At 36.3% G+C, this 27,894-nt stretch overlaps 1 protein-coding gene across 9 annotated transcripts in view; it reads right to left on the reverse strand.

Moving 5' to 3' along the window:
- FAM13B (family with sequence similarity 13 member B) overlaps positions 1–27,894 on the reverse strand; it is a 98,377-nt gene that overhangs the window by 3,842 nt on the left and 66,641 nt on the right. For 4 of the 9 annotated variants that reach the window (XM_073221680.1, XM_073221681.1, XM_017669995.3 and 1 more), the window contains 12 exons: positions 22,128–22,192; positions 19,930–19,978; positions 19,408–19,555; positions 16,601–16,666; positions 14,957–15,167; positions 8,093–8,222; positions 7,436–7,517; positions 5,878–6,107; positions 3,817–3,900; positions 3,496–3,591; positions 640–723; positions 387–550 (listed from right to left, as the gene is read on the reverse strand). In XM_073221680.1, coding sequence (XP_073077781.1) covers positions 387–550; positions 640–723; positions 3,496–3,591; positions 3,817–3,900; positions 5,878–6,107; positions 7,436–7,517; positions 8,093–8,222; positions 14,957–15,167; positions 16,601–16,666; positions 19,408–19,555; positions 19,930–19,978; positions 22,128–22,192 — 1,409 coding nt within the window. The remainder of the gene's footprint in view (positions 1–386; positions 551–639; positions 724–3,495; positions 3,592–3,816; positions 3,901–5,877; positions 6,108–7,435; positions 7,518–8,092; positions 8,223–14,956; positions 15,168–16,600; positions 16,667–19,407; positions 19,556–19,929; positions 19,979–22,127; positions 22,193–27,894) is intronic. The other 5 variants (XM_073221682.1, XM_073221685.1, XM_073221686.1 and 2 more) reach the window with 3 other exon arrangements.

Below are 27,894 nucleotides of genomic sequence, written 5' to 3' on the forward strand. Positions count from 1 at the left end.
ACTAAACCAGAATAGCTGCAGGTAGAGTCTGCATCAAGTACTTGTAAAAAAAATCTTCCAAAGTGATCCTAAAGTGAAGAGAGGACTGAGAACCACAGTCACATACTTTATCCGGTAAAGAAGCTGATAGAGAACTAACAGATTACTCTCAGTTGGTTCCTGCACTTGGTGCAGCAAATGTTAGGATTTTAGTGTTTTTAATTTTAAAACCACTAATTTTAAATTCTGAATGACAATATGTATTTGTAAATCACACTTTATAAAAAAGGTGTATCTCTTGAGCACTGTATTAATTTGCTGCAAGTGCTCAATTATTTAACGCTGAATTTCCTGGCACATGAATTTTATTATACAGATAGGCTAAAATCACAAACCAGCATACATACATAGAAGCTGCTCGAGTACTTGACAATCGGAGATCCAGAGCCAGTTTTTCTTGATTTTCTTCAATATCAGATTCTGAGTTTTCCAGTGAAGACTGTGCCTGTACAGCAGTTTTCAAGATATCAGTCAACTCAGAGGATAGGTTAACACCATCTTCTTCTTCTTCCTAACAAAATAATCCAGAGAATCAAATAAACTTTTGACTCAACTTTTCCTTTAGGAAGATATCAGAGAATGATTTCTCTTAAGGATTACCTTGATTTCTTCAAAAAAATGTGCAGTTTCTCCTTCTATGATTGGCTGTAACATCTGACCCCTTCGTTTTGTGGATGGAGAGCCCTATAACAATCAACACAAAAATGGTTTACACATTTTAAGTACTTGAGTGTTCAATAAAGCTTCACTCCACTATAGATATTAAACTTCATTGTCAAAATCCTAAACACATCCTTTAAATTTTTCTAGGAATTCCTTAGTAAATTTATTTTTGCTTATATTTTCTTATTATGTATGTACAAAGTGACAAATTATAATTTATGTCTAGATAATTCTAAAAAAGCTTATTCAATAAGTGTTTTTAAAATTCTAAATAAGAAGCATTACATGTAATTTAATTTGGAATATCTTTTTAACAATAGCTGTCAATTTTTTTGGTCTGAGGACACCTTTATACTCTATTTAAAAAAATAACAGCTTCATTGAGATATAACTAACATATCATAAAACTCACTCTTTAAAAGTGTACAATTTAGTGGTTTTTAGTACATTCACAAAGTTGTGCAACGACTGCCACTATCTAATTCCAAAACATTTCATCACTCACAGAAGAAACCCTGTATTCATTCATTAGCTGTTACTTATTTGCCCTCTACACCACAGCCCTTGGGAAAAACAAATGAATCTACCTTCTGTCTCTATGGGCTGGCCTGATCTATGTGTTTCATGTAAATAGAATCATATACCATGCGGTCTTTTGTGTTTGGCTTCTTTCACTTAGCCTAAGTGTTTTCAAGGTTCATCCATGTTATATAGTACGCATCAGTACTCCATTCCTTTTTACGAATGAATATATGGAGTATGAATAAATATTATATGGATGTATCACATTTTATCTGCCAGTTGCTGGATATTTGGGTTGTTTCTACACTTTGCCTCTTACGAGAGGCTGCTATGAACATTTGTGTATAAGTTTTTGTGTGAACATATTTTGAATTCTCTCGGCCATATACTTCCTCTTGGAGGAGAACTGCTAGGCCATACAGTAATTTTATGTTTAAACTTTTGAGGAACTGCCTATTTTTCTAAGTGGCTGCCCCACTTTATATTCTCATCAGGGTTCTAATTTCCCCATATCCTTGCCAACACTATTGTCTTTTTGATTACAACAATATTGATGGGTCTAAGTTATATCTAAATGTGATTCTTATTTGTACTTCCTACTAATGATGTTGAACATCTTTTCATGGGATTAATAGCCAATTTATACATCTTCTCTGGCCGTTTGAAATATTTATTCAAATCCTTTGCCCATTTTTAAATTGGGTTTTACATCTTATTATTATTGAATTGTAGAGTTCTTTATATATTCTGGATCCCTTATCAGATCCATGACTTGCCAACATTTTTCTCCCATTCTGTGGGTTCTCTTTTCACTTTGTGTCCTTTGATGGACAAAAGTTTTTAATTTTAATAAAGCCCAATTAATTTTTTCTTTTGTCACTGTTTTTGGTGTCCTATCCAAGAAAATACTGCCTAATACAAGGTCACAAAGACTTGTTCCTCTATTTCTCATAGTTTTAGCTCCCCTATTTAGGACTATGATGCATTGTGAGTTAAATTTTGTGTAAGATAAGGGTCTAAATGTATCTTTTCTTGCATGTGCATATCAGTTATCCTAGCACCATTTGTTTGGAAAAAACTACTCTTCTATCAAATTGTCTTGCCTTAACTTTTAGACTTCAAATTTCTTTATGATAGTTGTATTTAGGAGGAGTCCATGAGAAGAACTAGAAATATTTCCTCAGACTCAGTTTTTTAAAAACAAACTTGTGGAATTCTAAGATGGTTTTCATAAAAATTCAAAAACTATACTATCATGGAATTATGCAAATGTCAGTAACACACAAAAATACCCTGTAATCAAAGGACAAAGCTGAATTAAATTAACTGTCCTAAATGCCAAGAACATAAACTATACAGGATTTTCTTGTTCAAAGAAAACTGATTGTATCTAAATAAAGTAGGATTGAGATGACCAACTAAAAAAACAGCCAACTGAAAAATAATCATTTTATACAGGCTAAATAAAAAGGGCTCAGATGCCAATGTAAACTTTCTAATAATGAGTAGTCAGGTAGTCAGTGCCTGAAGGAAATCCTCAAGCAAGTGACTATCAACATAAAAATCATATTCATGCCTAAGCACACGAAGCTCCAGTGAATTAACTCCTACTAGACGATGCAGAATGGGCTACATACTGTTTCCTATTTGAGTCTGAGAGAAATCGAGAGCCATACTATCTAATGGTTGGTTTGGGGATGGCACTTAATTTGCACCTCAGTATTAGAGTTTCCATTTTTCTCTAAAGAATGTACACTAGTATGAATAAGCATTGTTTAAATACACTTTTTCATTAAGATAAGGTGAACTTGAAAAAAATGAATATTACTATTACATCAACATCATGATGACAGCCATCAGAAAACTGGTTTATTTTCAAAGTTGTGAATTTAAATGGAAAGAAACAGGACAGTGGTCTGAAGCGCAGGTTTTTTAATTATACAAAATAGGTCCCCCTGGGCACATCACTCCTGGGCCTCAGTTTCATCATCTGTGAAATGAGGCTATCGTCTGCTACCTGTTGTGACTTAACTTGTCAGTCTTTAATGACATAATCAATCATACATAAAAAATGCTTATAAAAGTGCCTGGGAGATAGGAATAGGCACTTATTATTAATTTTCTATTCTTTTAAAAGAAGTAACCTCACCTTACATATATAATTCTTGCTACCTTGGCTGTGTATTTCTCCATTAAGTCACCATAATAATTTTTTTTAAAGAGTGGATCTTGGTAAAATGAACTAGATGAGTATTTTCATGTTTTACTTACAAGGACAGGAGTGATGCTAGCTCTTGTCAGCATCTGTTTTACAAGCCTGTATCTATCATACAGAGGTTTAACAATGTACCTTTCCTCCCTGGTCACCTGAAGCAAGAAAAAGCGAAATTACCTAGTCATCAGAAAGCTAAAATGTCCAAAACATTCAGCAATATGACTTTCCCCCCGATTTTTAAAAAATTATTTTAAGTAGGCAATCCCCCAAATGTAGGGAACAATGCTCTATAAAACAACTCCAAAGATGTGGGCCCCAGAAGTGATTCATCTTTCTTAGGATATAAAATCAAATATTTTTAGCAAAAGAGACATTACCGGTCTTCCATGTTGACTTTCATAGTAAAGAAGACTTTTCTGGAGAGAGGTTTTCTCTTCTACCAAATGATCTTTTGTCATTTTCTAGAGTAAACAAAAACAAAACAAAAACCCCCATTGGCACCATCATTATTCTCTTCACTCCCAAAATGTAAATAATTAGGTTGGAAGAGCAGCCCATTACCACTGTAGCCAAGGCTAATAAGAATACATCCTTTGCTTATGGATTTGCAGGCAACATTTTCAGTCTCCTGTAGAATTTGGTCTTCTAATATGTAGGTACCAACCCCCTTTGGTGGCCCGATTTATATATATATATATATATATATATTTTTTTTTTAAATCTAAGAATACTTTCTTAGTCATCTTACTATGCTGATGGACACTGATTGCAATGGGGTGGGGGTGGGGGGGCACTTGATAATACGGATGAATGTTGAAACCACACCATTGCTCATGTGAAACCTTCATAAGACTGTATATCAATTAAAAAAAAAAATACTGGCTTAGTGACCTTGAATAAATTACATAAAACGCCTTTTTGTTCAATATTCTAATACGTAAAATGGAGATATGTCACAGGACCCAAAGAGGACTGAGTATGTTGCAGAGGCGTTTGTAACATGCAGACCTAGCACACAATAAGCACACGTAAATGCCTATTATCTTATTTAATTTTGCAGTCTTTTATTGTCATTATAACTATAATTTTGTGTGTGTAAAAACACCCACAAAACACATACACACACACACAGGTCTTATAATCCAATATTTCTTCTAAACTAGTAAGAGAACCTTGCAGAGGTATACTGGGAAAAGCATAACAATGTTGATTTGTGACCTTAGACTTCTGCTCTATGACTTCAGTCTCCCTTTATCTTGCACTTTATGCTGCTTTAATCTTCTCAGATCTCTTAGTACTCTAAATGGCATAGTAGGCAGGGCATCCCAAATTAAAAGGAGGTTAAAATCACCTTTTAACCTCCCAATGAACCAGTGTTTCACAGAACGCCCTTTAACACTAGACCAAATAAACTCTCTACTTAGTCCCAGGACTAGATACTAGTACTCTTTCTCATCAGTATGAAATTTCAGGTTTAAAAAAAAAACACTAGATAGTATCTTCCTATAACAAGTATCACTCTTTACATTATGTCAGTTCAGTAGAGGATAGGTGTGTGTAGACTCTGTGAAACACGTGATTTCAACCTCAAGATTGAACCTTAAGCCCAAGCTAATTAATTTGAACAGAGCTAATTCTATCAAAATAGTTTACAGAACATGGGGTGGAAGGGAAAAGAGGTTGGTTTCTAACACGAAATCAAAAAACAAGAAAAGCTGGAGAAGGGAGACATTAGATTTTCTAATCCAGCTCTGTTCAAAGGAGAGAAGGACTCCAACATTTAAATCATGAGAAAGGTGTACTCTGGTGTCAAGACAGGACTGTCAGGTCTCATCATTGCCTGGATAAGAGTTCACCTGAGACCATCTGTCTACTCTCCAAGTAAACTCACCTAGTAAATTATTTGTGTGGCCAAGGGCTTTGACAAGGACTTCCGTAGGTATGTGCTTTACTGAGTAATGGTCCTTCAAAAAAATTCATTCATCTAACCCTTATAATTACCATACTGTTTTACTGTTTTACTATTTTAATGAACATGATCATATCTACATAAGTCACAGGTCTGCTGTAAGGACTCAGTGGCAGAATGCACATAATATAACCAGTCAAGGACTTGCAAAAACTAAGAGCTCAATACATATAACTATTAAGGATCCAAATTACGTAGGTTATGCTCTTTTAAACACTCATCTTGACAGTTGCCTCCAATATAAATGAACAGATCAGCATTCCAGTTTTTTAGTCTCATCATTGTGACTCAGTCCCAGAATCATCAGGCACTTCTGGTATGCTGATGAACACATGTTTCTGTATCTGCAAACCTGGGGAGCAGACTCAGATCAGCCAGATTACCTAGGTTGCTCTATGCCACTGTGGTAACTATTTTGTTTCAGGGACTCTAAAGGCTAGTCTGGGCAAACACCATAGCTCAAGATTACTTTGATATCCTCTGGAAGACACCTCTCAACACGTTTTTCTTTCAGTCTTTTCAGAATAAGTTCAAGTGTTGCTTCCTTAGATGGCTTCTTCTCCTTCTGAATGACTCTGGATTCATCCTCATTCTCTTCATCTTCACGGTCTAGAGAAGATCCAAAGCTTTTTGGAAGAGTGTTACTACGTGGACGTGTCTGAGGTACAAATTCTCCATCAGAGCTTTTGTGTTTTGCATCTACAGTTCAGAACCAAGAGTACAGATCAGTCATGTTGATTTCAGCTAATGCAAGTAAGTCAAAAGAGTCAGCAAGATATGCAGCAAGAAAGCATCCATTAATAACTCACCGGCTCAGGTATTTCAAGGTCACATGAAATATTTAAATTATATATAGGTTCAGTGTATGAAAAATAGTAAATTTTATATATAGTAAGAGGACTATACTGTTCATTCTTTCAATCAATATTCATAGAAAACCTACTATAAAATAAGATGCCCTCGTCAACACTGGAGATACAGTACAGCTGACCCTTGTGAACAAAGTTGGGGGCAGGAGGGGAGTGTGCCAATCCCCAAATGTCACGCAGTCAAAAACCTGCTGTAACTTTTTTGACTCTCCAAAAACTTAATTACTAAGAGCCTATTGTTGACCAGAAGCCTTATAGATAACATAAACAATCAATTAACACATTATTTTGTATGTTACAGGTATCACATACTGTATTCTTACAATAAAGTAAGCTAAAGAGAACTTCTTTCAAATTATCACACATCTACAAAAAAATTCCAAATTAATTTATTGAAAAAAATCCATGTATGAGTGGACCTGTGCAGTCAAAACTCATATTGTTCAAGGGTCACCTGTAGTTATAAACAGATATGCTCTGTTTTCATGAAGTACATTTTTAGGGAAGTTAAAACAAAAACCAAGTAGCCACATTCATAAAGTAATTTAAAAGAGTGCTAAGTGTTAAAAAAGGGTAAAATAGAACGGTGTCACAGTGCTAAAAGGAACGTGCTTTGGGGAAGAGCAACTACACTGGATGGGACTGACAAAGGCAGCCTTTGTGAGACGGCGTAAATACACCTTAGCAACGGCTGTACCGGGCTGACACCCGTAACACATGACCTAGTTTTTAATTCAAGAAGATTTACACTTTAGTCTTTGTAGTATTAGTAGTTCATTATGATTAGATAGTCTTAGTCTTAGATGAAATACCCACCAAAAAAATCTTAATGAAATACCTACCAAAAACCAAATTGCTTTATATTTGAAATATATTTCAGATAAATTTTATAATATGATAATCATCATTGAATATATAATCTGGGGCACCTTTCAAAAGAATATTACTAATAAAAACACAGGAAAGACATCTGGAAGAATACAATATAGTACCACAACTATGACCACAACAAAAAGAATATTTAAAAAAATGGAAACTTTTGTTCTTGCCAAACAACATACAAGATTCAAATTATCAAATATTATAACCATGATTCTCAGACATTAGAAAGAGTATTTTTAAAATGCAAATATATTACAAAAAGAGCACATTTCATACCTTTAATTTGCTTCCGCAGTTTAGTAAGCTCTGTCATCCATTTTAAAACCTTTGGGTTGGCTGCAATATCACTGTAGGAAGGCTGAAAAATTAAGGAGCACAATCACTGACCCTTCCGTGGGTAAGCAATATTTATGTTAATTTATGCCCAAATAACATTTTGAGTTCTCACAGCAGAGATTTCACTGAATCCTCATTTCATTTTACCTTATTTTAAGTAGCCAGGGCAGAATATTAAGCAAAGCTCTCTGAGAGCAGACTCAAGCAACTGGCAGAAGCCAGTATGAATATGGGTCTTCTGACTCGTATAGGACTCTTTCCACTTCACATGTTCTAATTATTAAATATCTCTACCTCCCTATCTCCCCACCACCCTTGGTATTGCAGTTTTGGGGGGAGCAGAAATAGCATTAATATAATATGTCAATGGAAATTAATTGCTGTTTTACCAATGGAAATAAAAAGCTACAATGTTCAATTGCAAGAATACTGGCATGGAAATCAAGAGGAAAAGGATCTATATAATTTCAGATCTACATGATCACTATTTTTCTGGGCATCTCAGATTTCTTATCTCTCCCATAAAGAGATGGATCAATGCTGTCCAAAGAACCTCTTCCCAGATCTACCTGATTCTGGGCAATACTACAGACTCACCTTGCTATTTCTTTCCCTTTCAAATTGTTCCTCAAATTGTCTGATTTTTTTTTGAAGTTTCTTGACCAACTGATATGGTGTTCTGTCTTCTCTTTTTTCATCTTTTGAAATAAAAGATGATCTTCGAATCCTGAATTGAAATGAGAGGCAAACACTATGTTAAATTTCCAAGTTATCACAGATGGTAGGTAAATAGATTCACGTGATATAATGAGTTATAAAAAACACAAATTTGGTCACTTATATGACCAAATATATATTTCCCAGGTGTATCTGTTCTTTATCCAAAGTTCCTGAAAACACTTCAAAGCCTTAAAGGTGAAGTGGGTGCCTTGCCATGTTAATGGAAGACTTTTGGACCCCACCCAAAGGCAGGGGCTGGAGGCTGACTCAGCCAATGGCCAATGATGTAGTCAATCGGGATACGCAATGAAGCCCTTGCAAAGACCCAGGAGAAGAGCGTCTTGCCCTCTTGGATCCTGCTTCTCAGTTGGAGAGACTTCTACACTTGGGGAACCAGAACACCTCAAAGTGCCACTGAGCCAGGCCCCCAGCTCCAGGAGGACAGAAGCTCCTTTATTTGGGACCTGGCCCTGTGTATCTATTCATCTGTCAGTTAACTTGTATCTTTTACAGTATCCTTTATTAAGCTGGCAAACATGTTTTCCTGAGTTCTGGGAGCTGATCTAGCAAATTCATCAAACCTAAGGGGGAAGTCATTGGAACCTCCAATCTGTAGCCAGTAGGTCAGAAGCACAAGTAAGAGCCTGGGGCTTGTGACTGGTGTCTGGAGTGCGGGGTGATGGACAGTCTTGTAGGACAGAGCCCTTAACCTAGGAAATCTGGTGCTATCTCTGGGGAGATAACGTCAGAATTGAGCTCTCAAACACCCTGCTGGTGTTTGAGAATTGCTTGGTGCTGTGCATGGTAAGACCCCCTCCCCCAACACATGCACATTGGAATTGGGTCTGGGAACCTAAAAGGAGTTAATACTATTATTATTGCTGTGTATAATACTATTATTATTGTATATTAAAAAACACCTCAACTTATCATGGGGATCATGTCATCCTGTATAAAAATACTGAATCATTGGGCAGAAGGAAAATATGGCAGGGTTCGGAAGGCAAAGCAGAAAACTCCTCCCACATACACACCAAGGACACAACTACAGCAAATACAACTAACCCTGAAAACGACCTGCGAATATAAAACAGAACACCTATATTGGTGAAGAAGAGACGATCACACAGAGAAGGGTAAAGTAGCAGTGCCATGATCAGTCAGGACCCAAGCCCTTCCGCCATCCCAGCCCACAGGTGGTAGGAAGAGAAACGGAGTAGGGAGGGGACATGCAACCAGGAACTCTGCATATCTAGCCCTGGATATCTGCTCTGGGAACATAAGTACACATTGCACTGGGTTCTGGTGATTAACAGAGCTGGACACTAGGGACAGTCGGAGCACTCTGGGAGGCTGACTCCTGCCACTTGTGGAGGAGAGGCGTGCTCCACCAGTCCCGCTGAGACCCAAAACAGAAGCAGCAGTCTGAAAGATTTGCCAGCAGCAGGAGGGGGCCACAGGGTTGAGGGTTGGATGGAGCTCTCTCCGCAGTAGAAAGGGTAGGTGGACAATACTACCCCAAACCCTCATTAGCCCAACAGGTTGGAAGCTCGCAGGAACCCCGAACGCTCCATCCTTCCTGTTGGCAGTTCAGGCTGGAGGCGCTTCCCTGCACACAGCTCTTGCACCAGCCCATTGGGCCCATTGGCATCAGACTTTGCTGCCTGGCAAGCAGAAGGAGGCTTTCCCAGCATTCTAACCCTGCCTCCTACAGGAGCCAGCTCCAAGCACTCCTTCCTCCTCCAAGACAGCTTAGTCCAATGCCATGTGCCCCCTGCCACCACACAACCCTCTGCTGCCACACAACTAAGCAACTTGCGCCTGCCCCAAAGCTGTACGACCACCCACCTACCCCTTTAGCCCAGAAGTGCTGCCATTCTTATAGGATAAGGAAGGGGCAGCCCTGTTCACAATGATCCCAGAAGAAGCACTGCTGCTCTGCTCAAGGACCGACTGAAGCAAACTGCCAACCTCGCCAATCTTAGACCACAGACAACAGACAGACAGAAAGGCAGCCCTGCCCATTTCCCACCAATAGCAACTGGGTCTCCACTGCAAAGGACAACTAGGAACTGGAGAATAAAGAGTCTTGAACTTCTGGACACCACAGGACACCTTCAAATAAAGCCATTACTCGAGACCAGGAAGCATACCAGATCCATTAAATATAGAATCCCTGACAAAATGAGATGAGAAGGCAGAAAAATATGTTCCAAACATAACTACAGGATAAGGCACTAAAAGAGGACTAAATGAAACAAAGATCACCAATCTTCTTCATAAAGATTTCAAAGTAATGGTCATAAATATGCTCACTGATCTGGGGAAAAGTATTGAAGATCTCAGGGAAGACTTCAACAAAGAAACAGAAGAGATGAAAAAGAGCTACTCAGAGCTGAAGAATACAGTAATCGAAATGAAATATACAATGGGGTAATAAAGAATAGATTACTGCAAGTAGAGGAGACAATCAATGAGATGGAAATTACAGAAGAGGAACAATTAACCCTGCAAAATATAAAGCTGAGGGAAGGAGAGGAAAATAAAAACTCTAGGAAAGAAATAATAAGAGAGCTGTTGACAACTCCAAACAAAACAATATTCACATAATATGGGTACCAAAAAGAGGAGACAAAGGAACAGAAAGTCTCTGTGAGGAAGTAATGTTGAAAAGTTACCCAATCTGGGGAAGGAAATAGACACCCAGGTCATGGAAGATCAGAGAGCCCCTAACAGAAGAAACCCCAGAATGACAACACCAATACATATGATAATTAAAATGACAAAGATTAAGGAAACAAGAGGATATTGAAAGCAGCCAGAGGGAGAAAAAAGATAACTTATAAGGGAACCCCATCAAGCTATCAGCAGACTTCTCAGCAGAAACATTACAGTCCAGGAGGGAGTGGCATGAAATATTTAATGTACTGGAACAGAAGAACCTTCCACCAAGAATCCTCTACCCAGCAAGATTAGCATTCAAATTTGAAGGAGAGATTAAGCATTTCCCAGCTAAATGAAGGGTGAAGATTATAACCACTAAAATGGCATTAGAGGACATGTTAAAAGGACTTCTATAGATGTAAATGTCCTTTAGCCTAAATAGTTTTCACCAGTGAAAATAAACCCACAGTAAAAGTAGTAGACAATTACTTACCAAGCAAGTATGAAATTAAAACCAAAACAAAGCAGTAAAAACAACTATTCACAAAATCAGTCAAGAGATACACAAAAAATGCAGATTATAACATCTAATACATAAAATGTAGAGGAGGAAGAAAGAAGTACTTTTAGATTGTGTTTGATCAGAGCCATCATCAACTTTAATATAGACTGTTATATAGTTAGGAGGCTATCCTTGAACCTCATGGTAACCATAAACCAAAAGCCTGTAATAGATACACAAAAAATTTATGAAGAGAAATTCAAGCATTACACTAAAGAAAACCATCAAATAACAAGAGTATAAGAAAGGAAGAAAAGAGAGGAACTACAAAAGCAACCAGAAAACAATTAATAAAATGGCAATAAGTACATACCTATCAATAATTATATTAAATGTAAATGGACTAAATGCACCAATCAAGAGACACAGTGGAAGAATGGATAAAGAAACAAGACCCATCTATATACTGCCTACAACAGACTCATTTTAGACCCAAAGAAATACACATGTAAGTGAAGAGATGGAAAAAGATATTTCATGCACGTAATAGAAAAAAACAGGAGTAGCAGTACAAATAGATTTCAAAACAAAGAAAGTAACAAGAGACAAAAGACATTACATAATGATAAAGGAGTCAGGCCACAGGAGGATATAACCGTTATTCTATGTACCCTCCATAGGAGCACCCAAATATGTAAAATAAATACTACCAGAACTAAAGAAGGAAATAGACTACAACTCATTCATATTAAGGGGCTTTAACATGTCACTTACATCAATGGACAGATCAACCAAACAAAAAATAAATAAGGAAACACAGGCACTGAACAACACATTAGATAAGATGGACTTATTAGATATCTACAGAACATTCCACCCAAAAGCAGGAAGATACACATTTTTCTCAAGTATACATGGAATGCTATCCAGAACAGATCACATAGGAGGCCCCCAAAAGAGCCTCAATAAATTAAAAAAGATTATATTCTATCAAGCAACTTCTCAGACCACAGTGGTATGAAACTAGCAATAAATTACATAAAGAAAACAAAAAAGCCCACAAACACATGGAGGCTGAACAACATACTTCTAAATAATCAATTGATCAATGAACAAATTAAAACAGAAATCAAGCAATACATGGAGACAAATAAAAACAAAAACCCAACAGGTCAAAACTTGTGGAATGCCACAAAAGCAGTTCTAAGAGGGTAGTATGTAGCAACACAGGCCTACCTCAAGAAACAAGAACAAACCCAATTAAACAGTCTAAACTGACTAATTAAAGAAACTAGAAAAAGAAGAACAAACGAAACCCAGTCAGTAGAAGGGACATAATAAAGATTCCAGCAGATGTAAATAGAGAAGAATAAAACAATAGAAAAAAAAATCAATGAAACCAAGAGCTGTTTCTTTGAGGAAATAAGTAACAGACAAACCCTAGCCAAACTTATCAAGAAAAAAAGAGAGTAAACAAATAAAATCAGAAACGAGAAATGAATAGTCAAAAATGCATACCACAGAAATACAAAGAATTATTAGAGAATTCTATGAAAAATTATGTGCCAATAAATTGGACAACCTACAAGAAATGACAAATTCTTAGAAAAGTACAACCTTCCAAGACTGACCCAGGAAGAAACAGAGTCTGAACAGACCAATGACCAGCAATAAAATTGAATGTGTAAGAAAAACACTCCCAACAGACAAAATTCCAGGTCCACATGGCTTCACAGCTGAAATCTACCAAACACTTAAAGAGGAGCTAATGCCCATCCTTCTTAAAGTATTCCAAAAAGTAGAAGAGGAGGGAATACTTCCAAACTCATTCAATGAGGCCAGCATCACTCTAGTATCAAAACCAGACAAAGATACTGCAAGAACAGAAAATTACAGACCAGTATCCCTGATGAACACAGATGTAAAATTCCTCAACAAAATATTAGCAAACCAAATTTAAAAATACATCAAAAAGATCATCCATCATGGCCAAGTGGGATTTATTCCAGGGATGCAAAGATAGTACATCTGTCAATCAATCAATGTCATACACCACATTCACAAAAAGGATAAAGACCAGATCATCTCAACAGATGCTGACAAAGTATCTGACAAAAGTCCACATTCATTCATGATAAAAACTCTCAACAAAATGGACATAGAGGGTACATACATCACATAATAAAAGCCATCAACAAATCCACAGCTAACATACTCAATGGCAAAAAACTGAAAGCTTTTCCTCTAAGATCAGGAACAAGACAAGGATGTCCACTCTCCCCACTTTCATTCAATATACTACTGGAGATCCCAGGCATGGCAATCAGACAACACAAAGAGACTAAAGCCATCCAAGTCGGTAAGTAAGAAGTTGAACTGTACTATTTGCAGATGACATGATATTATACGTAGAAAACCCTAAAGACTCCAACCAAAAAACTATTAGAACTAATAGCAGGATTCAGCAAAGCTGCAGGATACAAAATAAATACAAAAATCTGTTGCATTCCTACAATACTAACAACAAACTAGCAGAAAGAGAAATAAGTAAAACAAGTCCATTTACAATTGCATCAAAAAGAATAAAATACATAGGAAAATAAACCTAACCAAGGAGGTGAAAGACCTCTGAAAATTGTAAGATACTCATAAGAGAAATTAAAGGGGGATAAAAGGGCACAAAAATTTTCGATCATAATATAAGTTGGTCACAGGGATGGTAGTACAGCATGCAGATTACAACCGATGATTCTATAACATCTTCTTATTTTGACAGATAGTAATTGCACTAGTGGGGGTAAGGGTTTAATAATATGGGTCACTGTTCAACCACTGTGTTATATACTTAACACCAATGTAAGATTGTATATCAATGATACTTCAATACAAAATATTAAAATTAAAAGTGAAAAAAATTGAATCATGATGTACACCTGAAACTAATAGTATATTAAAAGTTAATTATACTTCAATAAAAAAGAAGTCACCCAATCAAAAAAAGAATTGAAATTATCCAGCATCATGTATCTTACTGGCCTGATATAACAACATGACACTACTTCTGATAAATATATTTTTAAAGTAAAATGAAGTCCTGTTAGTGAAAAGAAACTTACACTATAGCATTATAGACCACAAAATTGGCTAACACAGTGGTGAAAACAACAATTTGAAAACATTCAAAAGTTGTTTGGCAAAGGCAGAAACAAAGATAACACAGCAGCTCAAGGCTCTTTTGGTGTTCAAACTGCAAAAGAAAGGTTGGACAGCCAGAATCTATTTAAAGTTTTGACAACTAAAAACATTAAGGATTGGTGAACTCCACTTGATGCTTCCCTCCTAGAGTTCTGTATTTCAATCAACCACGAATGAATGAATACACCATGAGGAAATATCTGTTTGAGAGCAAACCCCACACACTGCATCTCAATGAACTCAAAACTTAGGGACCCAAAAAGTAGAAATTCATAAAATAAGGAAGAAAGCTTTGAACTTCAGGTATAAGGATTAAACCTCTCAAAGGACCTGGAGCAAAGCTGGAATCACCTCATGTAAGTACATAAAAAATCACATACCTAGCAAAAGAAAGTGCTTTAGATGAAGAATCCAACGTTTCTGGATCGTGAAGGAAACGCTGGCTTTGCCCAAAATCTAAACTACAATGTGATAATACTGGTGGACAGTCTTCTTCCAGAGGGTCATGATTCATTCTTCCAGCCTGTGGAGAAAGCTGAGCTTCCCCAGACTCAGAGTCCTCCTGCCAAGACTTAAACGCAGGAAATGGCTCTGTAACACAAACACAAAACATAGTACTATGGGTCTCTTGGTTCCACATGGAACCAAGTCACACAATTATCAGCTATATGTTCTTTAAATCATATCATTATGTAGTGGCTCATACAGTATTTACTAAATTTAAAAAAACAAGGGATATAGGATCTTCATAAAAGCTACTGTAGTTTAAATTTGTCTAAGCTTCACTTTTTAGCCCAGGGTTCTATTTTCACATAAGGAGTTAGACCTTAAATTTCTGAACAGTCACAAAGTAAGAAGGACACTGTCAAGCTCTTTAAAATTGTATTAAATGTTATTTTTAAGTAGGGGAAAGTTTTCATTTAAACAGTAAACATTCATCAGTCCTTACCGGGAATTTAAGTTAGCCAGATGCTACCAGGTGAATAAATTGTCTGTCAAGTGGCTGTGTTAAGAAGTGGAAGCCACTCCCTATGGTATACAGAACACTCACCAAATGGAGCTCCCTGGCTCCCAAAGAATTCTAACATTTCCAAACAAGTAGCTAACTCACCTGACAGCACCTGGCCTCTAACATTAAACTACTGTGTTTATTTTCTATTTACAGGATTCCTATGTATAATAACATTCTAATAATTAAACACCCAACAGTATTACCAAGGCAAAACGTAATAGCACTAGTCCTTCTTAAGCACATTTATTTTATTGGAGTTATCCTGTATGTTCTCAAATGAAACCATGTTTGATGTTATATGCTGTCTTTGCACATATAAGGTTTGATTACATACAGACCACATATAGATAAACACAAAATCCACAAATATACTCCAAATACAAAATTAACTTCAAGTATTACTTAACAGGGGGAAGCAGCAGGGGGGTATGATACTTTTCTGTTTGCACATTAACTTAATTCAAAACCACAATTTAAAACTTTGATGCTATGGCTACTAATGCAAAAATGAGTTTTTTAAGTATTTTTGGATGCAAAGATGGCTTGACAGTGTCAAAAATCAAGAATGATGTTTTCTTTTTCTTCACACAATAACTAAGGGTTAATACTTTAGTAATTAGTTGAACTTTATGCATTAGCAATTTAAAGCATTACCTTTCTTCCCCAGGTAATAAAAACATAACTTATTTATTTTTTAAGGCCCAAATTAATCTGATAACTAAAAATTGGATACAAAGCGTGCAATCCCACAATAAACCCAGCAATAAAGTGATTTTTCAAAGCAACCCTTGTACCTGCTTCCCAGCAAATAAGTAACTGGTAATAAACATTTTCCGAAAAATCTCCTGTTTTAAGAAAAGAGTAAAGTAACGAATGATTTTTTCTGGGTATCATTTTTAACCCAGAAAAGTCTCCCTAATACATGGGGACAGCAGGAGAAGGGCTAATAAAAAGGCAAACAAAGTGAATCATAAAAAGGCAAAAAAACTAAACTATGGTGAACCATACTTACCCTCCCCATCTCTCTGCAGATGCATTGTTTTGAAATCAATGAGGGGAAAAGTGATAGGGCATGACGCTAATAAAATGGAAAAAATGGCAAAAAATACTAAAGTGAACACACAGCACAGTCAGAACAAACCATACACATAACTAACACAAAGCCAAAGATACCAAAAACATTTCCCTAAAAGCAGTTAGGCATTCTGCTCAAAGGCTTTATTCAAAGGATTACTTACTACTAACCAAACTTTAAAAACAAACATAAACATAGCTTTCCGTTTCAACAAGCAAGGCAAAAAATCAAAGTAGTGCTGTTTTATTAAAACCCAAACATAAAAATGAAGGAAAGTAAACCAGGTACAGTTTGAAGCTTTTCAGTATAATTGGTTTGACAGGAAAGATCTTCCTTTGTTTGCTCTTTGAAAAAATCCTATCATATTTCTTTCAAGAGTCAGCAGGAGAGAATCTGAAGGAAAGATGTTGTCCACTTCCATTAAAAGCCAAGACCTTTGGAACGGCTGCTACAAATGCATGCTGGTGGCAGACATGCACTACCTGCCTGCTAACTGCATCCTGTTGTCTCTCCTTTGAGCAATATAAAAACAAAGCCCAGATACTTCAGAGAGAGAGGCAGGCCTCTATTTGAAGTCTCCCACTTCTCTGCGTTGTATCAAACAAGGTACGTCTCTGACTCAAAAGTATCAAAGGTATAAAGTAATTTAGTCTCTGAAGGAAAACTTTTACTTAGAATATCCTAACTCCTAGACGTAGAGAATCAGCCATTGTATTGTGGCAAAGTTGGAAGGAACAACATGGCCTGCTAGCAGCCACTCTTCCAAGCATATACAGGGTTCACAGCTGAGAAGCTCTCTGGGATGTCCACTTCACCGGCTCTCTGAAAGTCACTGACCCCTATTCCTGGAGGAGTCAGCGGGAGGCCCACGTGAACTTGTCACGGCAACCGAGCCAGGTGGGTTAACAGGGAGCTCACACGCTGAAAAGCAGGGATCAGCAGTCTATAGTTACCTCCACTCCCTACCACAAGATGTCAGGGGTGGATTCCTCCAGGGAAACGAAAGTGTGCCTGACATGAGCTTCTCTTTGGGGAAGCCTCCAGGAAGCTGAGCTGAACAGAGAATGTCCTGTCTCCTCAGACAATGAAAAACAATTATTCTTTATGCTTAAAAATTAAGATCAAGACCCCAGGCCAAAGATTACTAAGGCTATTTATCTGCATCCTCCAAGAGGAAGAAGCATAAATCCTTTCTCAGAATCCCAACCTCATCTTTAGAGATTCTTTTCCTACTACTGCTCCAGTCATGCTCTGTTGACCACCACTCCTCTTCTGTGGCTCTGCCAGGATACAAGACTAAAAGGGACATTTACTCTTTACTGCCACTGGCATGCTAACATATTTCCTAATTTGGAGGAGCCTTCATTAATTCCAAATGTCCTGAATAACCCAGAACAAAGCAAATGAAAAACAATTTACTGATTTAGTCTAACACACACAATATACCACTGGGCATGTCAAACATCTAAACCCAAAAAAAAAAAAAGAAAGGTGGAGTGGAAAGAAAGCAGTAAAGACTGGCACAAACAATGGCTTGGTTGGGGCTTTGAAAAAATCAGCTGTATCTTAAAAATAAAATAAAAATACTCCAACTGTGATCAGGTAAGCAGACCTGAGATGGCAAAAGGAGCCCATGGTCGTGGCATTGCCATTTCTCATTTCTGGCCACCATGAGTCATCAGCTAACGTGCCAAAGGTGAAACAACCAAGGGATCTTCATCCAAGTGAATAAGTATATAACACTGTCTAAGATTCCTGAATTGTCTCACTGTCTCTTTACCTAGAAAGGTGTATGATACAGAAGAATTCCTGGATCCAAATTGGTTGCTTGCTTCCACTCCCTCACCCCCAATATTTTATTTGGAAGTTGACACAAATACACAGCAAAGTTGAAAGAATTTTACAATGAACATTTATACCAATCACCTAGATTTGACCATTAACATTTTACTATACCTGCTTTATAACATTTCTCTATCCCACTAACCATCTTATTTTTTTCATGGACTTCAAAGTAAACTGCAGGTATTGGAACACTCCCACATAACCACTTCAGTATGCAAATCATTCACTGGAATACACTATCTATTTAGTTTTTGCTTCTTTTGATTAAGAGAAAAACATATAATGAAATTCAAGTCTTAAATATACATTTGCTGAGTTCTGACAAATACATATACCCACATAGCTTACTTTTTAAAATTAAATTTAAATTTCTCTCCTTTGAAAAACTATTAGGACCCCACTCAAACCTTCACAACCTAACAGAGATATGAGGGATATGGGTACACTATTTACCCAGAAATGCCCTACAAGAGCCCTAAAAAAAAAAAAGAAAAAATGTATTCCTAATAATCATAAATAAAAGGCAGTCATAGATAAGCTCTCTGCGTAGTGGTGAGAACCCCCAAGCCCTAACACACTGGACTTTCAAAGAATGTGAAATAGCACCTGATTTAACAATTAACTAAATCTTACCCTGAGCATTTTCTTTTTTTTTAATCAGTTCTAACATTTATCTTCAAAGCAAATGGATCAGGTAAGAACTTCTAGTTTGTACAAGATAGTTGCCCCATAATCTCATTAGTGCATTTGAATAAAAACACTCACTTGCTCCTCTTATATGAGAGAACAGAAAATCAAAATGAGTAAGATTGTCCAGAAAAGTAGTCTCTTCAATGCTTTGGATAATTTCAGTTATAAATAATATTACCAGGAAAATAATGTGTGGGGGTAAAAATTACCTTCCCATTTATCACCATCTGAAACATTCTTCAGATCTAAATGTGGAATTTGGACATATGCTGCCTCCCCTTGAACACCAACACTTTGACCTCCTGGCACTTCTGATTCAGTGTTGGCATTCAAATCGCATATCTTGCTACTAGAATCCTGTATTTTAAAATAAAGAATACATTTTACAACCATGAAGCTTTTCATGCCCAGCTTAAAGCAACCAGTACATACCCTTGTGCTGTCTTTATTAGTTTGTTGTATCTATACAGCCAGCCGTTCCCACTCCCACCATCCAAACTATTTTCAAATGTAAATTAGCAGTGTTATAATACGAATTACTGAGAAAAAACAAAGTTAGGAACCCAAAGTGGGAAATTAAAGTTGCTGCTTAACTATAAAATATTTGGTAAGAGAAGAATCTATATTTAAATCTCCTTTAAGCCTACCCAAGAGGTAAATAGCCAGATATAATAATTGGTAGATTAAATCTAGTCAATTTTTTAGAACCATAAGAGAAAAATAATTCTTACCTGAATTATGTGTGACAATTTATCACTGTCAAATGACAAATGTTCTTTCCTAAAAATACAAGTGAAGTTATTGTTAGTCTTTGAAGAATAAACAGATTACTATCACTGCAGGTTTCTTAGATTCCTCTCTTCCCCAAAGAGTTAGCATATACAGTGTGAGAGAAGAAAATGACAATAGGACATACACCATTCTTTGGAGCCCTATATCTGAAAATCACACACTACTGAAAAGATCCACAGAATCACTTCAGGTTTAGAAAAATAAAGTAACATTCACCACTCTCCCATACAACCACCCCAAAAAAGAAAAAACATTTTAGAAGGAAAAATAAAATCCACAATAAATAGAAACCAAAAGGACTGAATATATAATGGAAAAGATTTGTAAAATAAATATTGGTTTTAACCAAATAGCTTTCTATTCTTCCCCACTGTGGGGCATTATTTTTTTTATTTTAAAGAAGACTTCTTAAAGATATAACTATATTTTAAATCTCACTGTGTTCTATTACAATCAAAACAAGGTTACTACTTCCGAATCTCCTTCCTCAAAATATAACAGTAACATGTAAAAAGGAAACATTTTTTAATTTCAACTCATCGCTTATTCCCCCATAAAAGCTAACCTCTATTTAGAACAAATGTTACAGCAAGCTGTCACAAATGATCTCAACCTATATGACCCGTCAACAGAGCATTACTAGTATTACAGTGGGTTATGCTTACTGTGAGAAAGTTCTCCCACCAAGTCATGTGGCAATACAACAACAAAGGTGCTGCTTCCACCCTGCCGCAACAGAGGTCTTAAGACAGGTCTTAAGCTAACATGGTAAGTCAGCCCCTCATATACATAACTACTTTATTCTTGGCTAAGCATGAAAAATCGCCCTGATGCGCTCAAAGGCTTTCCTTTGCTTAGAGTGGGAGCAAATGGTAGGATAAGTTAAATTCTATCCCTAACAGACTAGAAGGCCTCATCATCTAAATGTGAGAAACATGAGTGTTAAACATGCAAAATCTAATCCACCTAACCAAGAAACTCTTTGGATCTAAAAATAAGTTTGCTAACCTATATACAAGTTGAAGAGGAAAGCTGATATTGAGTCAAAATGATTGAGTCCTCACTAAATGGATCCTTATTGTTCTACCAAATCCAGATGTCATCATTCTGGGATGCCTGTTAATGTTGTTAATCTTATATCTTCAGCCCATAGCTCCAATACTCCCTGGGCTGGAAGAGGACCATTCCTGCCTCCTGAAAGGAAGCACAAGGAACTGCTGTAAGCAGGACATCTGTGGACCTTCAGAGTATGGGGACACTCCAGAGACATGGCTCCAAAGAATTTACTTACCCTCAAAAGGCATGTTTCCTACTCATAATCAAATGAGACAATGGCATTAACACAAGTTCACCCTTGCCAAAAGGCTATCACCAAATTTGTAATGCTGTTTGGGATTTCTCAGAATTTACACTCTAGTCTAGAACTTCATTACCGATGTGTTTTCAGAATATCAATCATTTTTCCTAAAAAAGCGGTAATAATCTTGGCAATGTCTTAAAGAATCATAAAAAGGTAAGACCCTAAACCTGCCCAGTGACTTAAAACATTCTAGAAAACTTCTGTTTAAAGAGACTCATCTATCAGGTATCTCCAGAGACCACATATGGCTTCAACACTCATTGCCTTAGGAGGTATCCCCCTCCCATTACTGCCGGCCAAAACGGTAAACAAGCACCAACTACATGAGCCTGTCCTGGGACACACCAAGGAGAAGTTTGAAAAAAAGAAAAAATATCCTGTACATATGTGTTGAAGTAAATACGTTACAATCTTTCAATTAGTTAACCAGAGTTGAAAAACTATGAATCAACTCACTGAAAGGTGTATTCAGAATATCATTAAATTCCCAACTGTTCTACAAATCAAAAGAAAGTTTTAAGCGAGTGTTCCAAGAAGGCTGTGCCCTTCCCTCTGAATGTTGTCCAAGGTGTAACTAATCTCTGTCTGAACCTGCACTCTCAACCCCGAATATTTATGGACAGTTAATATATTTGACGTTTACCATTAAAACAAGAAGCTTGGCTTTTTAGATAATCTAAATGTATGTTATAATGGATTCATCTAAAAATTTCACCCCAAAAATCTATGAATAGCTCCAGTTCTCAAAATGATTAATTAACAAGAGAAAATGCTTACCTCTCGAGACAGCCATCTTCACAATCACCACGGTCACTGCATGGCTCTAACAGTATACCTACAGACTGACAAAAAGAACACCACTGCTTGATAAAGTTCCCAAACTCCTATGTGAGAGGAAGTTTCCAATCTAAATCAAGATATTAGCTTACAAGTTAGTCAAATGCTCCTTTTTAATTACTACTTATAATAGTCTGCAGTGTTGGCACTTCTTTAAACCGAAACGAATTTACCTTCCTCAAAACCTGAGTTGCATGTGGGTAAAATGAAGATGCTGCATTTCTTGCTACCCTCTTGGGTGGTAGGTGCTGCCACTACTCAGATTCCTTCTCCTTCCTTAGAATTCTCTCCTCCAAAAATGACAGTCTTGCGCTCCCACTTGTCAACTGTTGTTTCTCTTACTGACCTCCAAGCAGGCAACAGAGGCCCGGAGTTCATCAGATCCCTTTATTATTACAAATATTTGAAACAACTGTGAACCTCAAAAACACATGATAAAGAACATTCAACCCATTTTCTAATGTGCTTAGTGACAGCATCCCATCCCTACCCAGTCTGATACAAATGTGTACTGAATTACTATAAACTATGTAAACTTTTTAGTGTTTCTGATTATCACCTTTGAAAATCAAGAAAAAGATCAATTCTTCATACAAAACTACCACTTGTTCAGTTCTGTTTAATAAGAAAGATTGTCCATAATTTTTTGAAAGAAGCTATTAAAATATTTTTCCCTTTTCCAACTACATATCTCTGTGAGGCTGAACTGTCTTCATATACTTCAAACAAAAGGAACTATAGCAACAGACTGAATGTGGAAGCATATATGAGAATCCAGCTGATTTCTTCATATTAAGTCAGACAGGCAATAACAATATTTGTAAATATGTAGAACAATGCCACTCCTCAAAATAAATTTTTTAAAGTCTATTAAAGTTTTAGTGAATCTATTAAAAATTTATGAAGAAAAAAACCTTACTTGTTACCTTGATTGAGTCTATTACTGCTATGTTTAAGTGAATAAACTTTATCAGTTTGAATTTCTAATATGGCAAAAAACTGTTACACTTATGCAGTCAAAAAGCATTTTGGGTTCCTCAATAATTTTTAAGAATATCAAGAGGTCCTGAGACCCAAAATGTCTGAACTAGAAATTAGACTTCAACAACTTCTATGCTCTGGAATACAGCTTTAGATTCTTAAATATTAAGGTTTCTAAACATATAAAATAACCATTACCCAGACCCAATATTTAAAAATAAATCTTAGTGTTTTACTCAAAGAATTCAAGTCTCAGCTCTAACATCCTCATCACAAGTATCAAAATAACCATTTACTTGCCTATCTTTCAGTTATTTTGAGAGAATCTAAGAAGTAGCTTACAAGAAAACCTAGAAAGCTCTATTATAAAAACATGCTATTATATCAACTCTTACTTAATACGCAATTCTTTTTACTATGAAATAACTGAAACAAAGTATAAAGACTGATATAGTCAATAGCCACGTACCCTCTAGCCAGGTGCAGGCAACCTAATTCTAAAATAAACAGTGAAAAGTAGTAAACAAAAAGGCAACTATAGAGGCAATATAAAAGACAGACATGGTGACAGAAGACAAAGACGACAGTCCAGCAGTGAAGAATGTAGATGAAATTTAGAGTCAGGAATGGAACTTGTGCTCTTTATTATGTCCCAGGACAAAGAAAATTAAGAACTATTAAAGTTATAATATGGCCACACTTCAATTATATGGTACCGTCTTTAGAAACTAAAATGTATTTCATCACTTACAGCAATTTTACTTCCTCAGAATTAATTCTAGATAAAACATTTACTCCTTTGTGTAAGGGTAGAGAATACCAGCTAGCAAAATAGTCTATTCATTCTGCCCTCCCTTCTCCACAAACATCAGGGTCCTCAAAAGTAGGTTTAAGGCACTCTGATCTCAATCCAGGTAAGACAAAGAGGTGTGGTGGTGGTGGTGGTGGTGGTGGTGGAGGAAATGGCAGCAGTCATGGGAGCAGCAGACACAGCACAGTCACACTGCCAATGTCTTAGGGACTGTCAGGGCTTACTGCTAGGCGCTAATTAAAGCTTGATGGGCATTTCCAATAATTCCTCTGGTCTCCATCCCTTCCTCAGCCATCCATAATCGGTGCTTCCACACTGCTTAGTTCTGCATCTTCCCAATCCACCCATCTAGTTGTGCTCAAGCATGCTAGTTATAACAGACTAAATATCTCCCACGCCATTCTGCACATCTCATTTGCTTAGCAGATCCTTACTAAATAGAATATAAATATACTTCAATCTAGCCACACTGGCTAATCAACAATCATTGGGGAACTAGGGTCTAACTAGCAGCATCTAGTACTCTTTAGTTTACCTGAAATGTTAAAAAGGTGTCTTTCGGTTGTCTTTCTATTTCAAGTCTATTTCAGAGAAATTATCTTCAGAATGTTTTTTTGTAACTAAACTCTTAACCTCTTTACAATACTCCTGCCTGGGGGTTAGCCAACTCTTAACCAAATCCGGCCCACTGCCAGTTTTTTTAATGGTCAATAAGCTAAGAATGATGGTGACTCTACCTACTCAATTTGATACTCATTCCCCAACCCTTAATAACTGTCTTCTGCGTCAAAATCCACTACCTTGCCAAAGCTCCCCTTGCTTTACCAATAATAATTTCTATCCCTAAATTCAGTGAATTTTCTTTAATTGGAATTAATTTTTTGTTTAAATTATTTGATTAAAAATCAACAGAAACAGAAACCTAAATGTGAAAGAGTATGAAGAAAAGTAAAGTCACTCATAATCCTATCAGCCAGAGATAGCCAGTGTAAATATTTGATTTCATTTTTTCTGAGACTTCTATGTGTTACTACCACACAAATTGGGAATGCATTAGTGCTAGCAATCTACACTTGGGAGTTTTTCATTATAACGCTACATTATGACTACTATTCAGGCCTTTAAAACGTCATTTTGGTGGCTCAACAATTCCCCATTACATGGATATAACTTGACCATCTCCCAAGTTAATGAAAATTTTTAATGCTTTCCATTTTTTCTACTGCAAATAAACCCCCAGTAAGAATTCTAGTAAGACAATCTATGCATGTGTCTCTGAACTGTGTGTATTTTCTTATGACACCGTCCTAGATTTTGACATTTCTAAGCAAAGCTTTTAAAGTCTTTTCTTCTTATTGTCAACATGTTTTCCAAGAATTCTGTAGCAGTTTAAATTCCCAGTGTCTGTGTACAAGACTGCCTATTTCAGTTTACCCTCATGAGCAGGAAACACATTGTTCCTGGATTCTGCTGTTGTTCAACAGGGAGGCAAAGGTTGGGGGTGAGGAGGAGCAGCAAAGGGGGGACTTTAACCTCAACAGCAAGCAGGTACATGAAAATTACACTTACTCTTGCTACTGTTTTATTTCTACACATCTGCCTCCCATCATTTAACTATTTTGACATAATTTCAGACTTAGGGAAAAAAAACACTTTTTGACATTACTAGTTTTTATGGCCATGGCTGCTTTCTCCTCCAAAGTCATAGAATATAAACATTTTCCAAAGTTCCCCTCAATCCACTTTTCCTCTTATTCAAACCTAAATGTAAAAGAGTATATGAAGAAAAAAGTAAAATCACCATAACTTTTTTGGCAATTCCATTCACTCACAGCCAAAACAAGCTCCCACCACCAGACACAGCTCAGAACCCAAATTTCTGCTATTACATGCACCAATAGCCTACTGATGCAAAACTGCATTTTCTACTCTCCTAGCACCTATCTTTCATATGCAACCTTTTGACTAATAAATCATTTTCACCTGTGGAATTTTAACCTCCCTCCCTTTCTTTGTGCCACTAGTTCAGTTTATTAGCTCTCAACAAATCTAGAGCAAAAGCCTACTAACTGCTGTCCTTGCATCTCATCTTCCCTTCAGTTTATTTCATACAGTTCTATTGCAACAGCCTTCTTCCTAAAACACGGATCTGATTATATATTCCCTTTGTTCCAAATTTTTCTATAATTTCCTCTACTGAGAAAATTCACAATACCTAAAATAGTTTTCCAGCCTTTATGCATGACTGAAATCTACTAAAGTTTCCAGAATTACCTTCCACAACATATCCTCCCACAATGCTCTAAACACTGTGACTAGTGCTGCATCGCTAACATCCAATGTTTCCCTGTGACTTTTACTTAGACTGCTCCCTTAGTCTCTTCCACAAATCCCTAAGAAAATCAACCCACTAAAAATGCCAAGTCCAAAATCCTCCTCCCTCCAAGGAGTCCTCCATAATTTCCTGGCCAGAAATTTTTTCCTTTCTTCTGTAAAACTATAGTGCTTCATTTCTACCTCTAACAGCATTAGTGATATGTTGTATTACAAACTGTGTTCATTTGCGATCTAGATTATCAAATCAATGAAAACTTAAATCTGGTGTTTTTCTATTTATACATCCAAGTAACCACGTATTACACATTGCATTAAGTAAACACATGCTGAATGGAAGTGACTTACTCAAATAATAAAGAGAGTATCAGCCTACATCTTAGCCAACTTACTTCTTAAGACCAACAAATCATCCATAAAGGTTCCTACAATCAATTTTAAAAAGGATTCTGGACCACAATGGAATATGGAATTAAACAAGATATCAGTTAACAGAAAGCTAACTGGAAAATCCAAAAATACATGGAGATTAAACAACACATTCAAGTAACACATGGATCAAAGAATAAACTGCATTTAAAAATATTTTGAACCAAATAAAAACACAATTTATCAAAATTTGTGGAATACAATGAAACAGTACTTAGGGGGAGATTTATAGCACTGAATGCATATATTAGAAAAGAAGAAAGATATAAAATCTATAATCTTAATTTCCATTTCAGGAAACTAGAAAAATAAGAAAAATAAACTAAGAAAATAAGAAAAATAAGGAGATGAAGGAAACAATAATTAGAACAGTAATCAATGAAATTGAAAACAGGAAATCAAAAGAGAAAAATCAACAAAACCCAAAGCTGCTTCTTTGAAAAGATCAATAAAATTGGTAAGCCCCAGCCAAACTAGCTACGAAAAAGCATGAAAATAAACAAATTACTAATAACAGAACTGGAAGAGAAGTCATCACTACAGATCCAATGGACATTAAAAAGATAATTAAAAAAACACTACAAACTCTATGCCCACAAATTTGACAACACCAATTCCTTAAGAAATAAAATCTGCAAAAACTCACCTAAAAAGGAACTCAGATGATCTGAACAGGTCAATATTACTAAATAACTGGAATCAATAATTACTTTCAAAAACAGAAAGTACAAGGCCCAGATGGGTTCACCAGTGAATTCTACAAGACATTTAAGAAAGAAATTACACCAATTCTCTACAATCTCTTTCAGCAGATAGAAGCCAAGGGAATGCTTCCTAACTCATTCTATAAGGCTAGCATTACCCTAATAACAACACCAGACAGACATTACAATAAAAGAAAACTCCAAACCAGTATCTCTCATGAACACAGATGCAAAAATCCTCAACAAAACATTAGCTAATCAAATCCAGGAAAGTACAGAAAGAATTACATACACAACCAAGTAGGATTTATCCCAGATACACAAGGTTGGTTCAGTATTTGAAAATCAATTAACAATCATCAACAGACTAAAAAAGAATAATCACATGGTCTTATTAATAAATGTAGAAAAAGCATTTGACAAAAATATAACACCCATTCATAATAAA

This window comes from Manis javanica, chromosome 14 (assembly GCF_040802235.1).
Source record: "Manis javanica isolate MJ-LG chromosome 14, MJ_LKY, whole genome shotgun sequence".
NCBI classification, from domain to species: domain Eukaryota; kingdom Metazoa; phylum Chordata; class Mammalia; order Pholidota; family Manidae; genus Manis; species Manis javanica.